The sequence below is a fragment of the Staurois parvus genome, unplaced genomic scaffold (assembly GCF_062004578.1).
Source record: "Staurois parvus isolate SC_StPar_1 unplaced genomic scaffold, SC_StPar_1.0 ptg000160l, whole genome shotgun sequence".
In the NCBI taxonomy this organism is placed as follows: domain Eukaryota; kingdom Metazoa; phylum Chordata; class Amphibia; order Anura; family Ranidae; genus Staurois; species Staurois parvus.
The window spans coordinates 1,451,526-1,468,931 of NW_028317956.1; the positions used below are offsets into that span (position 1 = coordinate 1,451,526).

The following is a 17,406-nucleotide window of genomic DNA, read 5'->3' on the forward strand; positions in this document are numbered from 1 at the left end:
CATTGATTTCTCCGTCACATCCAACAACGCTACCATCAAACCCGCCCTGCAGGCCAGAGTACTGGGTGTCATTCTGGACTCCAACCTATCCTTCCAGCCCCAAGTCCAATCTTTAACAAACTCGTGCAGACTCCACCTCCGCAACATCGCCAAAATCCGCACGTTCCTAACCCCAGAAACCACTAAACAGCTCATCCACTCCCTCATCATATCACGACTCGACTACTGCAACTCCCTCCTCACTGGCCTGCCTCGCCGCTGGCTATCCCCGCTTCAGTCCATCCTGAATACGGCTGCCAGACTCATTCACCTTTTCAACCGCTCTGTCTCCGCCACCCCCCTCTGCCAATCCCTCCACTGGCTTCCGATTGCGCAACGGATCAAATTCAAAATCCTAACGCTGACGTACAAAGCTGTCCACCATACTGCCCCGAACTACATCACTGACCTAATATCCAAGTACCACCCAGCACGCACACTCCGCTCCTCACAAGACCTCCTTCTCTCTAGTTCCCTGGTCTCCTCCTCCCATGCCCGCCTCCAGGACTTCTCCAGGGTGTCACCCATCCTCTGGAATTCCCTGCCCCAACCCATCAGATTATCACCTACTCTCCTCTCCTTTAGGCGCACCCTGAAAACCCATCTCTTCAGGGAAGCCTACCCCACCCCCTGCTAACTTGCCGACCTCCTCCACTCTTCCTACCACTCCATCCCCCACAGCTATCTCCTCCTGTGCCACCACCCCCTCCCTCCTAGATTGTAAGCTCGAAAGAGCAGGGCCCTCGATCCCCTCATGTTTTGCATTGTATTGGTATTGTTCTGTCACATGTTCTGTCCCCCTTTGTAATGTACAGCGCTGAGCGAACTATTGGCGCTTTATAAATACTGTATAATAATAATAATAATAATAAATAATAATAGTATGTATCTTCTGCAATAATGCTCTATTTGCTTGAAATTCTTTGTTTTGTACCTTTAGCTCCAATGTAAAGTGGTAGTAAAGTCTATCATGCTAATATATACCTACAGGTAGGCCCTATTTACCAGTGCAGCATCCGGTGATGTCACTGGCGCATGCACACTGCACTTTGAATGGACGGTGCCATCTATTCAGAGAGCTGTGCCACAGCCATGACTCCCATGCATGCCGTGACATCATCGCGACTCAGTCATTGAAATGGCCGAAGCCTGTGAACCTGGAAGGAAGACCAGATGAAGATGGAATCACCGGGACTCGTGACAGCGACCTGCTAGAGTGTTTTGTTCTCAGGTAAGTCTATCATAATGTGCTAGTATGCGGTACACACTGACACATTATGACATTACCTGCCCCCAATTTTTTTTTTTTTTGCATTTACTACTGATTTATTATTTTTAAAACATACTTTATGTACATTTAGGGTTTTTATTTGATACACTGCAGCTTTTATTATAGGGTGACAAATGCACTATTTTTCAAATAATTGATTTGAATTTCTAATAGTGTAACTGTATCCCACAGCTGAACTATTAAATACATGACAATGTAACTGACCATTGCAGATAGTAGGTGGCAGGGTTTACCTGCAGGCATTCATTCTTTTCAAAGGAGTCTTCAGCCTTTGATCAATATGTCAAAACTGACAATTACCACATGATCAGGAACCACACTGATCCCAATTGTCAGTGGGGACCCGGGGTGTCACTGATGGCAGAAATTGAGAATCAGCAGCCGCACAAGGTGTCAATTGCTGGTTTTAAATGGAGAGAATGTATGTTAATGTATCCTTGGTTAGGGACATCTTGGCAGGAAATGTTAATATACAGACTGTAAGTAGGAAGGGGTTGATGCGAAGCACAAGTTCACTTTAACCACCTTCCGCCCGCCCAAGTACAAGGACGGGAGCAAGGTGGTTCTCTCGTTCTGATAGGACGTCATATGACGTCCTACCATTCTCACTGCGCATGCGCGGCTCAGGGAGCGCGCAGCGTGGCAATCGCCGGTGCACTGTGTCCCTCGGACACAGCGGATCACGGAAAGAGCCGAAGATGTCGGCTCGTCATGTGATCAGTTGTGTCCAATCACAGCTGATCACATGTAAACACGGAAATGCTGGTTATTGGCATTTCTCTCCTCTTGAGCTCTCACACTGACAGTTCGAGAGGAGAGCCGGTAATCGTCTTTCTGCAGAGGGGACATGTACACTGATCATCAGGGCACTGATGATCAGTGTGCCCGGATGATCAGTGTGGCCCCAGAAGTGCCACGTGCCAGTGCCCATCAGTGCCACATGCCAGTGCCCATCAGTGCCACATCAATGCCACATATCAGTGCATACCAGTGCACATCAATGCCACATATCAGTGCCCATCTAAGCTGCCTTTCAATGTCACCCATCAGTGCCAGTCAGTGCCACCTATCAATGCCAATCAGTGGCACCTATCAGTGCTGCCAATCAGTGTCGCCTATCAGTGCGCATCAGTGTCGCCTATCAGTGTGCATCAGTGTCGCCTGTCAGTGCCGCCTATCAGTGCCAGTCAGTGCCCCCTATCAGTGCCAGTCAGTGCCGCCTATCAGTGTCATGTATCAGTGCTGCCTTTCAGTGCCCATCAGTGATGCCTGTCAATGCCCATCAGTGCAACCTACCAGTGCCTCCTCATCAGTGGCCATCAGTGCCACCTATCAGTGTCCATCAGTGCAGCCTATCAGTGCCCATCACTGCAGCCTCATTATGCACATCAGTGAAGGAGAAAAATCACTTATTTACAAAATTGTATAACAAAAACTAAGAAAAAACATTTTTTTTCCAAAATGTTCAGTGGTTTTTGGTTTGTTTAAGAAAAAATAAAAATCCCAGAGGTGATTAAATATCACCAAAAGAAAGCTCTATGTGTCTCAAAAAAATGATAAAAATGCCATATGGGTACAGTGTTGCATGACTGCGCAATTGTCATTCAAAATGTGACAGCGCTGAAAGCTGGAAATTGGCCTGGGCAGGAAGGGGGTATAAGTGCCCTGTAGGCTAGTGGTTAAAGAATATCTAAGCCCACAAACAAGAATGTAAAACATCGCAGCTTACCAGTACTTACAGTACAGTCCTAGTGTGACAATGTTCACTCACTGTACTGTATAGATGAAGAAGCACCAGGACTACAAAATACCCCCCACTCTCCTTTTTCAAGAACATGGGGGAGGGGTTCTGTAGACCACAGGAAAAGCTGTGAACAATAACAACTGATAAGGCTGTAGAACAAGCAGAGCACAGGAAGTTATTAGATCATAAGATTTCTATCAAGATTTCTGTTTGAACAACAGGTATGTTTTTGCACTTATTAAACACTTATGACAAAACTCTCTCTATAACATATTTAACAGACAAAACAGACCTAAGAAAACAAAGAGGAAAGTAATTGTTATGCTGCGTACACACTATACAACTTTTTGCCGGTTCCCGATGGCTACCTCCCACCCGACATTGTTTGACTAAAACACTGGTCTCCAAACTGCGGCCTGGGGGCTTGAGATGGTCCTTTTCTTGCCTTTATCTGGCATTTAGGGCACTATTTCCCCAACCAACACCAATGATGGTGCACATTTCCCCCTACGGACACCATCAAGGGGCACTATTCTTCCCACTCGTACCTACAACATGGCACTATTCCTCCCATTAAAACAGATAATGGGACATTTTCTACTCCCATTTGCCAAAGTCTGGCCCCCTGAAGTCTTAAGGACAGTAAACTGGCCCTTTGCTTAGAATGTTTGGAGACCCCTGTACTAAAAGATCAAAGGAGTGAATCAATCAGAAGAGTGAATTAATCAGAAGCAGCTTCTGTTCAGCTATTTAGACAGGTGCCAAATGCAGCTGCCAGAATTGCCATAAAGCATGGATGGGGGATTGTGTTTAAATATTTTCTTTCAGCCTGTAATCTGCATGTATATGCCCACCTCCAGGGTTTACGTACACTTAAAACATAAGTTCACTTTTGGGAACAAGTTACTTTTTCCATCCGTTTTTATGGTGGAACATGTTTTTGCTCCTGAAGCTCTTCCCCTCCCCCCGTGACAGCGGGCCAGAGATCTTCCCACACCCGCTGTCACATTTTGAAAACAATGTGGCCGTGCAGGTCTTCGCCCACACAGCCATGGTATTTATTTACAAAGTTCTGTGAATGAATGCCTACAAGTACCGCCAGCCTTTGCAGCTGACAACGTGCAGTTCTCAGTGAACTGTGAGGGCACTGATAAGTGCTTTTGTAGTCCATCGAGCTTCCTGTCATTCAGTTACTGCCTGTATGTATCAAAGGAGCCTGACACTGCACCTGTGATCTGCTGATTGCGAGTGCAATGCTTTACAGGCTCCTAAGAAAAAAAAAAAAATAGTAAATGCATACTTTTTACCTGCAAAAAATGTGTATTTATTATTTTGTTAAAAAGGCAAACTTATCCTTTAACTAGTTGCCGACCGCAGATAGCCAAATGACGGCTGCACTGCGGCCGGCCAATTCCGGGAGGGCGTCATAAGACGTCCTCCCAGAACGCGCTCTCCTGTGCGCCCCCGGGGGCGCGCCCCCGGCGATCTCCGTGATCGCTGTCTCCTACGGACACAGCTGATCACGTGATGTGGTAAAAGGCCAATCACAGCGGCCTTTTACCACGTGATCAGCCGTGTCCAATGACACGCAGATCACTGGGAAATGCAATTGCCGGTTCTCGGCTGCACTTTCCTCACGCTGTCAGAGCGCGAGGAAAGTACTGCCGAGAACCGGCAGTTGTCAGAGCGGGGATCGGCACCGATCATCAGGGCACTGATGATCACTGATGATCAGTGCCCTGATGATCGGTGCCCAGCAGTGCCACCCACCAGTTCTGCCCACCTGTGCCCAGCAGTGACGCCCACCTGTGCCCAGCAGTGACGCCCACCTGTGCCCAGCAGTCTGTGCCACCAGTCAGTGCCCAGCAGTGCCGACAGTCAGTGCCGACTATCAGTACCCATTATCAGCGCCGCCTATCAGTACCACTTATCAGTGCCGCCTATCATTGCCACCTATCCGTGCCACCTCATTAGTGCCGTCTATCAGTGCCCTTCAGTGCTGCCTATCAGTGCCGCCTATCAGTGCCCATCAGTGCTGCCTCATCAACGCACATCAGTGCCCTGTTTGCAAAAATTTTATAATAGAAACAAAGAAACTTTTTTTTTCAAATTTTTTGCTATTTTTTTGTTTATAGCATAAAAAGTAAAACACCCAGCAACAAGTAAATACCACCAAAAGAAAGCTCTATGTGTGAGAAAAAAATGATAAAAATTTCATATGGGTACAATGTTGCATTACCACGCAATTGTCATTCAAAGTGTGACAGTGCTGAAAGCTGAAAACTGGCCTGGTAAGGAAGTGGGTAGTGCCCAGTAGGCGAGTGGTTAAAGCAGGCATGTCCAAAGTCCGGCCCGTGGGCCATTTACGGCCCGGGGGTCGGTTTAATACGGCCCTCCAACAGCCCTCCCTGCTCTGTGTAATGTGGCCCTCCCACGGCCCTCCCTTCTATGGCAGACAGTCTTCTGCTTGAGAGAAGAGGGCAGTGCGCATGCCTGACTGCGGCGCATTCTCCCTGGTCTGTGTAAATGCGGCTGTCGCACGGCCCTCCCTTCTGTGGCAGACAGTCTTCTGCTTGAGAGCAGTGCGCATGCGTGACTGCACCACGCTGGGAGCGACAGAGGGCGGTGTCGTCAGGGCCGGGCTTCCAGCGTGAAGTGTGTTTCTCTTCCCCTCCCGGCTGCTGAGCAGAGACTTCAGCTCCAGCTACCTTTTTTACCCTTCACATTAGTGCAGGTAAGTTTTTTTAAAATTTATTTTCAATACATTGTGAAAACTCAGCTGTCAGTTGATCTTAATGTTATGAAATGAAAAGTATGTCGTTTGCAATTAACTTGGCATAAAATAATTTATTTGCATTTAATTGTAATGGTTCAAAGAATGTTCGGAAAAATGTTTGGCCCTCCACCATGTTCACTTCATCCAATCTGGCCCTCTTTGAAAAAAGTTTGGACACCCCTGGGTTAAAGAGTATGTAAACCCAACATTTCATATTCCTGATATATGCCAGTTGTACCATGTACTTGTATGAAAATGTATCCTGTTCTCTTTTTATTACTTCCTTTGTATAAAATCCCAGGAGTTCCTGCCAGTCCCTCTGCTTTCCTATTAAAAACTTACCACACTAGGCAGGACAGCATAGCTTGGTCAGTTCTCTAGCTGGGAACTCAGTGTGCTCTCCTCTAATGATCAGACTTGTCCTCAACACCCCCCCCCACACACACACACACACACACACACACAACCATTCACTGGGAAGATCAGTGTCCTGTGGTTTCTCCTCCCTGAGCTCTTATACAGCTGAGAACAGAGGTTATGTTATCATTTATAAAAAGGGAATAAAAAACGTGTATTTTTTTTTTTTTTAATATATAAACAAATGTTTTTACTTTCATTTAAGCTAATAGGTTATTATACAAGGTAAGGGTTTACATATACGTAAACGTTTGGCAGGTGATCATGTAAAAAAAACCCTATAGCTCCATCTGCTGGCTGGAAATAGTAAATATGAAATGTGCAATACTTTTTATACCTAACAAATTAAAAATATATTTTTTTTTGTTATGATAAAAAACAATAAAACTGAACTTTTAGCAGGTAATGTATACATAAACAGCAAAATTCAACTGTTACATATCAATAACAAATAATTCTTTACTTCTGTAATTTTTCTAGGGGTCCATCCATAAATAATTAGCACAGAGGGGCTGACGTGATGTCATGATACTCACTTCCAAATAGTTTTGCACGCCAAGAACTGCTTGGTTGGCCGTTGTCCTCATCACTCCTCTAAAATCAGAAATATATAATTCAGGCCAATTTCCGGACAGGCAGACACAAACTGCAAGTACCCCAGACAACAGCATATATAGTACATCTGATCTACATTAGCACTGTTGTTCTTTTTGCTACTACAGACTTTGCATACAGCAAGAACAACTGTAGCATAACCTCAGGACACAAAAAATCTAGAGGGTCGTGTGTGTGTGTGGGGGGGGGGGGGGGAGGTATAAGTACAAATACTTTATTCCTTGCTCCCCCCAGGGGTAGCGCACGTATCCTCTGTAAGACGTACCGGAACATTGCTACTCCTGCATTGTAGTGCTGTTCCTTCTTTGTACATGATGAAGTCAGAGAGCTGTGACCTGCCTGACAGTGAAGTTGTTTCAGGTGACTAGTTGCCTGGACAGGAGTAGGCTTACAGGAGCGATGAATAAAGGCAAGTATCCATCCTGTTTTTATCCCACTAGCCAAACAAGTGTTTGGAGTGGAACTTTAAAGCTGAAGTACGGACAAATTTTTTTTGGCCATATGCACAGTAAAAAGAAAATAGCCGTTATGACATGTGCTCCATCTCTGGCTGCTGCAGCAGCATTTGTTACTCTTACTCCCGCATCCCGGAGTCGGTATTTAAGTTGTCCACACACTGATTGAAATCTGGCTGGTCCAGTAGAGATTTTCTGTCGATTAGTGGCTGCAGATCAATGTATTCTAAGAAGCTGTGGGTGTTGTTAAAATACAAATGTTCCAGTAGGGGCGATTCCTCCATCCACCTTGTTCGCGTGGATGGAGAAATCTTTTTTTGGGGGTTTTTTTCGTTCAGCCCGCTAATTGAACAAAAAAAAAAACTAACCTTGTATGATCAGCTTTATTCATACTATTGTTTATAAATGGTGGATTTTCAATGACTTATTGCATGCTATATAAAAGGTTATGTAGGGAGAAGAGAGGCAGAGGAGCTGGGCCATCGCACACAATAATTAGACAATCACAAAGAGGAGAAGGCTGTGATGTGCAAGGAGTGAGGGCTCTGTGCTAGGGACACATTGTAAGTTAACCACTTGAGCTCCTGAGGATTTACCCCCCTTAATGACCTGGCCTCTTTTTGCTACTCGGCGCTGCACTAATTCAACTGATAATTGCACGGTCATGCAATGCTGCACCCAAACGAAATTTACGTCCTTTTTTTCACATAAATAGAGCTTTCTTTCGGTGTAATTTTATCACCTGTGCGCTTTTTATTTTTCACGCTATAAACAAAAAAAGGCCAAATATTTTGAAGAAAAACAATTTTTTTTACTTTCTGCTATAAAAAATATATAGTAAACTCAAAGTTGGTTATAAATTTTGGCCAAAATGTATTCTGCTCCATGTTTTTGGTAAAAAAAATTCCAATAAGTGTATATTGATTGCTTTGTGTGGAAGTTATAGCGTCTACAATCTATGGTATAAATACTGCAATTTACGCCATTTTTTTGCTATACAGCGCTGCGCTAGTTTAACGGACAATTGCGCGGTCATGCAATACATAAATGAAATTTACATCCTTTTTTTCCCCACAAATTGAGCTTTCTTTTGGTGGTATTTGATCGTCTGTGCGGTTTTTATTTTTTGCGCTATAAAACAAAAGGCTGACAATTTTGAGGAAAAAAAACAATATTTTGGACTTTTTGCTATAAAACATGTCCAGTAAAAAAAAAAATGCAAAAATCAAATTTAGTCATAAATTTCTGCCAAAATGCATTCTGCGACATGTCTTTGCTAAAAAAAAACCCAATACGTGTAAATTAATTGGTTTACGTGAAAGTTATAGCGTTTACAAATGGCAGGAAAGATACTGGGATTTTAAATTTTTATTTATACTAATAATGGCGCCGATCAGCAACATATAGCGGCAATCAGCGACATATGGCGGCGACCAGCGACTTATGGCGGGACTGCGGCGGACATTTTGACACTGGGGTGGGAACTGACTTGGGGTCACTGACATCCCCAGTGACACCAATACAGTGATCAGTGAAAAAAAAACACTGAAACTGTACTAATGTCACTGGGGAGGAAGGGGTTAACATTTTTAGAATTTGCTGTGTAAGGGGAGTGTTTTACTAGGGGGCGGGAGGAGCTGATCGAGGGAGAGAAACTCTTCTCTCCCTCTGCAGCTTGTCGGCGAACTGTCACAGAGCAGGCTGTGTGTAAACAATGCAGCCCTGCTCTGTGTCAGTGATTACCGCTCATCGCGGGAAAACGGCCGGTAAAAACCGGCCGTCACCCAGCGGCGGAGGCCCGCTGCTGACACCCGCGGGACAGGCAGGGCGGGCGCGTGCCTCACGGCGCCCCCTACCTGTTTTGAAGGCAGCCGTTTTAAAATGTGCTTTTGCCTACGAGCGCCGCCCTGCCACCGTTTATATGCGGTGGCTGGGCGGCATGTGGTTAACAAATGAAACGTATGGAAAGAAAGAATGCTACATGTAAGCATTTGAAATACTTGCCTATTGCCTGCATTTGTTAAGTTGGTGGCAGGGTCTCTTTAAAATCTGGTGTACATGGTTCACAAAAATAGATGGAAACAAATCCAACAAAACAATGGTGATTCAGGCCTCCTTCACATGACACTTTTATGCACATACACAGTGATTCAGCCTGACTCACCCAGCTCAGCCAGGCTTGTGTAAAGCTGGAAACAGATTTATGAAATGTAACAATAGTTAATTAGCTTCATTAGAGGAAATGGGAGCACAATATTTTTTTAATATGTCATTTTTTTTCCTTTTTTCACTACTGACTTCGTTAACAGGATAAATGTAAGTTTAAATTAAATTTGTATATTAAATATAATGTGTGATGTTTCACATAACTGGAAAATCACAATAAGACTCCATGTACACGGGACACTTCTGAACGATGGAAACTGACTGCTGGAAAACGTTGGGTTTGTTTAGCCATGTTTGCATACTGCGTTTATAAGCGATTGCATTTAGAAGCGTTTTTTTAAAGATAACCTCAGGAGACCTTCCAAAATGCCCAGAATGCACTGAAAAACAATAAAAAATTAACTATTTCAGACTTTTGAGAGAAATAGAGCAGAAGCAGAGAGCAATATTTGTTGAGATTAACTGTCTTTTTTTTTTTTTGTGGTGTTTGGATGTGTTCCAGCTCATTTCTGTGCAGAAATTATTGCAGCAGTGTCTAACATATTTTCTTTGATGCGAAACCTCAAATTATGGTGTACCAGGGAACGCTTTGCATGCATTTTTCATGATGAAAAAAGGCTCTGTACAGCATCTGGAAATGGAAGAGTTAAAAAAAATTTCCAAACGCAAACGCTTATAAATGCAGTTAGCCACGTTTACAAGCATTTGGTGTTTGAAACGCTGATAAAATCTACTCCTGAACGCAAGTTTGGTGCGTTCAAAAAAACGACTGTAAACTCAACTGCCTGTAAACGACTATAAACAACATAGTGTATATGGACACAGGAAAACATTAGGGAGAGTTCAGGGGCTGCTTGAAAAAAAAAAATGCAGAAAAGCTCCTAAACATGAGTTTATCAGCTGCAGTGTACATGGAGCCTAACCCTCATTTAGTAAAGCACCTGAAAGAATTACTTTCTGTGGTACAGGGAGCAGTAAGGAATAGCACAATCACATATATTTGTTAGTTGGCCCAATGTCATGGTGATTTGATGACTTCAAGACTTTCTAAATCACTGACCCAAAACAAGCATACAGATCATAAAAAGAAATCCTAGGAAAGGAATTACTGCTGGGGACAGCTCCAGACTGAAGGGAAGAACTGCAGCAGAAACTGCCGTTTTTTAACTGTTACTGGGCTTTTAGTTTATTTTCTTAGCTAGAGTTCAATATTAATGTACCCAAATCAATAAGATAACTAAAGTCTTGAGAAGTGATAAGTCTCGATTATGGAGCCCCTGAATACATCTAAAGCCTAATGCTGGGTACACACGGGTTGAAAACCACCCAATACAGTAGAAACCATCCAACTTTTGGCCTGTGATTACAGCTCCCTGTCCAACTGGCTTCTGTCAAACAGGCATGCTGGAAAACCAGCATCCTTTCAGCGTTGACAGCCAATGGCTGCACATGCTGACCGGTGTTTTCTGGAAGGGGGTCCCCCTGTCAGAACACAATAGAACGGGGGGGGGGGGGGAATCACTGTACTAACATTGCTTGTGTTAGTACAGCGATCTGTCAGGTTTTTATTTTTTATCATTCAGCCTGCTGGGTTGAACAAAAAAAAATTATTGTGTATACCAGGCTTAACTCCAGGTTTTCTTTCTCTTTAAATATTTCATTTAGGCCAAGCTGGCCCACATGAACTATTTCCGTAATTTATTCTGGCACTGTCATCGCTGTGTCATACTGTAGTAGCATTGGTTGTATGCAGTGCTGTCTTCTATCACCGGTATGGGTGACTTCCCATCTGCTGCCAGAACATAATCGAGTTGGGCTGAGTGATCCTAAGCCATTCAGAAGAAGCCCTGTATTTTTATCAAATGAATATCCTTCTTCCACAGATTGGCCGAGGTAGAGAGGTGAGCAAATGACATCACAATTTCCACCTCGGCCAATTAGAGGAAGCCTAGTATCCATTGGTAAAAATACAAGGCTTCTTCTGAATGGCTGAAAAGCACTTAGCCCAGTTCGATTTTGTCCAGGCAGCAGACAGGAAGTCCTTATACTGCTGCTACAACATAGTGCTGCATACTGTATGTAGAAAGTGCTACTACAATATGATACAATGCTGACAGCAGCAGAATAACTCAGAATTCTGCCAACTCGGCCTAAACTAATCATATAAAGTAAAAGTAAACCTGGAGTTAGGCTTTAATCCAGTCTTTTTTACTGTTGCTCAGGCAGACTGAATGATGAAAATTAATACGCTAATTAGTCAGGAAACAGGCAATACAGTTCTGTAGACCTCAACCATGAAGCCTGTTATGACAAATATAATGCAACCTATGATATTAAACTACTTTTTGTTGATTAAACAAAGCAACATATGATGTGATTTGTAGTTCCACCCCAAGTGGCTTATAGTTAGACTGCTTATATTTTGCCTTCCCTGGTCCCTCCCTTTCCCAGGCTCTCCTATCCCACTGGGGAGCCCAGGACTGATACAAACCGTCACAACAGATGCACTCTGAAGAGTGAGAGGAAATTCAGTTGTTTTTGCTCTGTGATGTATAAAACCAGAAGCTATAAGGATTTTGTTACTTCTAGTTTCAGTTTGTTTACAAGGCATTATCAGGTTGTAAAGCTGCCTACTAAACCAATCTCAGTTTGATTTGAAGCTTTGGAGGGCATAGGAGAGATCTGGGGTCTAATAGACCCCAGATCTCTGCATAAAGATGACTTGTCACTGCCCATGCTAGGCTCAATTCACTAAAGGATATCACACGAGATAACTGAATCACATGACATATTTTTTTCCATTTATATTAAGCAAAGCTGAAAATGTCAATTCACTATCACCCTATGAGGTATTTACCTCAAAAAGCAAAAACATATGACAAATATATCATAAAGCGACGTTAAAGTCAATTAACTAAAGGAAATAAATTTGTTAAATAAGTAGTCCATGCACAAGGTATTTAAGCACTTGAAGACCACAATATGTATATAAACGTTGCAGTTTTCAAGTGGTTTACAGGGTTGTGGCTTAAGAAATCAGCCATAACCCCGGTATTTTTTTTTTTTTGCAGCTGACGGCTGGATTTCTATTGAAAGCAGTCCTAGTGGCTCTTCAGCTACTAACTGGTTCGCTCTCCATAGCGGCGGAAGGGGACGTTCCCCCCCAACCCCCCACCAGGCTTACTGTTAAAACCGGTGGGCCCAAGAAACAATCCGACAGTCCAACGGGCTGAAGATGGATGCGATGAAAGACTCTATAGTCTTTGATCACCTCTATCAAGATGGAGGACTCCGGTCAGTGGCGGAAATAAACATTTTTTTCTTTTTTACAGCAAAAATTAAAAAAAAAATTTTTTTGGCTCCCACTGCTGTCTAATTCAGCCAGTGAGCCAATCAGAAGAGGGCGGGGGAGGGGCCGAACCACGGCTCTATGTGTGCATGAACCTGCCTGCTTGAGTGCCCCCATAGGAAGCTGCTTGTTGTGGGGGCACCTGACAAGAGAGGGGCCAAGAGCAACGGTGAGGGACCCAAGGAGAGAAGGATCCGGGTTGCTCTGTGCAAAACCACTGCACAGAGCAGGTAAGTATAACATGTTTGTTATTTAGAAAACTGTAAAAAAAGAAAAAAAAATAGTTAAAAGGAGAAATATGTTTAAAAAAAAATATTGAATAAATAAAATTACTTATTTTTTTTCTCCACTTACTGTCACCAGTCAGTATCCCTGATCACAGTCACACCAGTTATATGATGACACTGCACTGCACTGGTGACAGTATGTAAAAATTAAAAATTGGGGGGAAAAAACTGCAACTTGAAAAAAAACTTGCTATGCCTCTTACTAAATACCTTGGACTGTCTACTTTTCAAAAAGGGGTCATTTCGGAGGTATGTGTACTGTCCTGGCATTTTAGGGCCATGAGAAAGACTGCCAGTACATTAGGACTGATCCATTTTCAAATATTATATCCCATAGTTTGTAAATGCTATAACTGCACACAGACTAAATAACTTACATGGTTTGGGGTTAGTTTTAACAAAGAAATATAGCAGAATACATTTTGGCCTACATTTATGAAGATTATTTGTTTGCATAATTTTGTTTAACAGAAAATAAAAAAAATTAGTTTTTTTACAAAATGTTGGCTTATTTTTTGGTTAGATAGCAAAAAAAAAAAACACCCAGTGGTGATTAAATACCACCAAAAGAAAGCTCTACTTGTGTGGAAAAAAAAGATATAACTTTGTCTTGGAAACAGCATTGCATGACTGAGCAATTGTCAGTTAAAATAGCACAGGGCTGAACAACAAAAATGCCCTGGTTATGAAGGGAGTAAAACCATTTGGAGGTCAGAGGCTCAAAAATTTAAAAAATACACAAAGAACGATATATGGTAACTGTTTATGACACACAGTGCTTTAGCAAACGAAATGTCATTTAACCACTTGCCCTGTAGCAGAAGTACTGCTACAGGGCAGCAGGGATGCGCAAAATCACATATATATACATGATTTGCATTGCGGGGTAAGGGGGCAGCTAGAGATGTCAATTACCAAGTCCCGGACGGCGATTCCTAAACAGCACTTAGCGAATGTCAGGCAAAGCTGACAGGGGAGAAACCTGTGTGTAAACAACACAGGTCTCTCTCCTGTCAGCATGGACATGGTGCTTTCTACCTCTCTGCACAGCAGAGATACAAAACAGCATGTCTCCTTAGTAAAACACAACACAGTGCACACAGTAAAACACACACAGCACACAGTTAACCCTTTGATCGCCCCAGATGTTAACCCCTTCCTGCCCAGTGCCATTAGTACAGTGTCAGCGCTTTTTATTTGCACTGATCACCGTATAAGGGCTCATGTACACTGCAGCTGATAAACTGACGTTCAGGAGCTTTTCTGCGTTTTTTTCAGCAGCCCCTGAACTCTCCCTAATGTTTTCCTATGTGTCCATGTACACTATGTCGTTTACAGGCAGTTGTGTTTACAGTAGTTTTTTTTACTGCACCAAACTTGCGTTCAGGAGTAGATTTTATCAGCATTTCAAACGCCAAATGCTTGTAAACGCAGCTAACCGTGTTTATAAGCGTTTGCGTTTAGAAGCGTTTTTTAACTCTTCCATATCCAAATGCTGTCCAGAGCCTTTTTTCATCATCAGAAATGCATGCAAAGCATTTTCCATGTATTCAAATGGACCCGGTACACCAGCGCAGTCAGTTACAGGTTTTGCGTGAAGGAAAAAAATGACAGAACGTGCCGCATTATGCTCATGATGGGATCCATAGTGAATAAAAGCAGAAAAGACAGGTCATCTCAACACATACTGCTCTCTCTGCTTCATCTCTCTCAAAATGTCTGAAATAGTAAATTTTTTACTGTTTTTCAGTGCATTCTGGGCATTTTGGAAGGTCTCATGATATTAAAAAACGCTTCTAAATGCAAACGCACATAAATGCGGTATGCAAACGCGGCTAAATAGACATTTTTTAACCTACGTTTTCCAGCAGTCAGTTTCCATCGTTCAGAAATATTTTCCAAACGTCCCGTGTACATTATTATTATTATATTATTATACAGTATTTATATAGCGCCAAAGGGTTTGCTCAGCGCTGTACAATAGCAAGGGGGACAGAACATGAGACAAGACAGAAACAATACAATACACGAGGGGTTCGAGGGCCCTGCTCTTTCGAGCTTACAATCTAGGAGGGAGGGGAAAGTGGTACAGGAGGAAATGTATGTGGGGAATGAAGTGGTGGGAGGAGTGGAGGAGATCGGCTGTTAGGTGAGGGTGGGGTAGGCTTCCCTGAAGAGGTGGGTCTTCAGGGTGCGCCTGAAGGTGATGAGGGTAGGTGACAGTCTGATGGATTGGGGTAGGGAATTCCAGAGGATGGGGGAAGTCCTGGAGAAATCCTGCAATCGGGCGTGGGAGGAGGAGACCAGGGAGCTAGAGAGTAGGAGGTCCTGTGAGGAGCGAAGGGCACAGGTAGGGTAGTATTTGGGTATCAGGTCGGTTAGGTAGTTTGAGGCAGCGTTGTGAATGGCTTTGTAGGTCAGGGTTAGCAGTTTGAATTTGATGCGTTGGGCAATCGGGAGCCAGTGAAGGGATTGGCAGAGGGGGGTGGCAGATGTGGAGCAGTTGGTGAGGTGGATGAGTCTCGCCGCTGAGTTCAGGATAGACTGGAGTGGGGATAGCGTTCGTTTGGGTAGGCCAGTGAGAAGGGAATTGCAATAGTCCAGGAGTGAGATGATGAGGGAGTGTACGAGTTGTTTAGTAGTGTCTGGGGTGAGGAATATACGTATCTTGGAGATGTTGCGGAGGTGGAGCCTGCATGATCTTGATAGCAATTGGACGTGGGGTAGGAAGGAGAGGTGTGAGTCCACGGTGACACCCAGGACTTTGGCATGTGGGGTGGGAGGATGGTGGCATTGTTAGTAGTGATGGAGAGGATGGGGTGGGGGGAAGACCAGGAGCTCTGTTTTGGACAGGATAAGTTTGAGGAAATGGAGCGACATCCAGTCTGATATGTCGTTCAGGAGGTAGGCGATGCGGGCGGAGAGTGAGGGGGTGAGGTGGGGGTTGGAGAGGTAAACATGTGTACATGGATCCTTAGTGTCACTGGCAGTTAGTTCCCCCCAGTGTCAGAATGCCCGCTATAAGTCACTGATCGCTGCCATTACTAGTATTAATAAAAAAAAAAATTCCAGTATATATATATATATACACACCTCCATTTGTAAATACTATAACCTTCACGTAAACCAATTCATTTACACGTATTGGGATTTTTTTTTTTAGCAAAGACATGGAGCAGAATACATTTTGGCCTAAATTTATGACAAAATCTGATTTTTTTATTGGATATGTTTTATAGCAAAAAGTAAAAAATATTGTTTTTTTTTTCAAAATTGTAGGTCTTTTTTTGTTTATAGCACAAAAAATAAAAAATGCACAGGCAATCAAATATTGAAAAAAGCTCTATTTGTGGGAAAAAAATGACATACATTTATGCACAGTGTTGCATGACCGCGCAATTGTCAGTTAAAGTAACGCAATGCTGTATCACAAAAAAATGGCCTGGTCAGGAAGGGGGGTAAATCCTCTGGAGGGCAAGGGGTTAATCGGATTTCCATACACTGCCACAGATACCCTTATAACATGCAGCTCAGGCCACCACGTTCAGGCAATAGGTTACATAACTACCTGTACTTCGTCCCACAATACTGGAAAAATAATAAATAGCGAACTTTACAAGCCATATTCCCACAAGAAGCCCGCAGACATGACAGCACGCGACCTACACCAGATTCAACCCCACAGCACAGGGTGCCATGTGATCCTCCAGAACAGGGACCAGCCGGCATGGAAAGACCCCAGTATGACTGACCACGCTGCCAGCGCAAAAAACGTCCATTCGTTTTCAATGTTCTGCTATAACAACACTCTTTTGGAATATTTTATGTCACGCAGTTAGGAAACAAACACACTTTCGTGAGCTGAATTATGCTTGCGAGGCACTTTTGTTGTTCAGGCATCAATAGGACGACTTCGCAGCATAACTAAAACCATAGAGCGGTTTCAGGGACCTTTAAGGCAAATGTCTCGCAGTCATGACGTCGGCCGCAGAAGTGCTCTTTACATCAGCTGTGAAGGAGAACAGCTCAACAAGAGCCTTGTAGTGTCATGTTGAAATACTTGGAAAATAAAAGTTCCTGGAGACAATCGTGCAATGATGTTTCTTTTCTTATAGTAAGCTCAGTGTGACATGTAAGTGAGTTATGGTGGTCTGTTGTGCATTTTCTGCAAATAGAGTGGGTAAATTCACTGAAAGCTACACATGTAGGGGATGAAGAAAACAACAAAGGCTTCCATTGAGAGCCTGTTGCTGAAAATGTTAGCTGC

At 43.4% G+C, this 17,406-nt stretch overlaps 1 protein-coding gene across 3 annotated transcripts in view; it reads right to left on the reverse strand.

Annotated features, from left to right (window-relative positions):
* PUSL1 (pseudouridine synthase like 1) overlaps positions 1-16,847 on the reverse strand; it is a 118,241-nt gene extending 101,394 nt beyond the window's left edge. For 2 of the 3 annotated variants that reach the window (XM_089675956.1, XM_089675955.1), the window contains exons 1-2: positions 16,708-16,842; positions 6,804-6,861 (exon numbers count right to left, since the gene is read on the reverse strand). In XM_089675956.1, coding sequence (XP_089532082.1) covers positions 6,804-6,861; positions 16,708-16,763 — 114 coding nt within the window. In that variant the 5' untranslated portion in view covers positions 16,764-16,842. Of the gene's footprint in view, positions 1-6,803; positions 6,862-16,707 lie in introns of all 3 variants that reach the window. The other variant, XM_089675957.1, reaches the window with a different exon arrangement.
* Between the last annotated feature and the right edge of the window lie 559 nt (positions 16,848-17,406).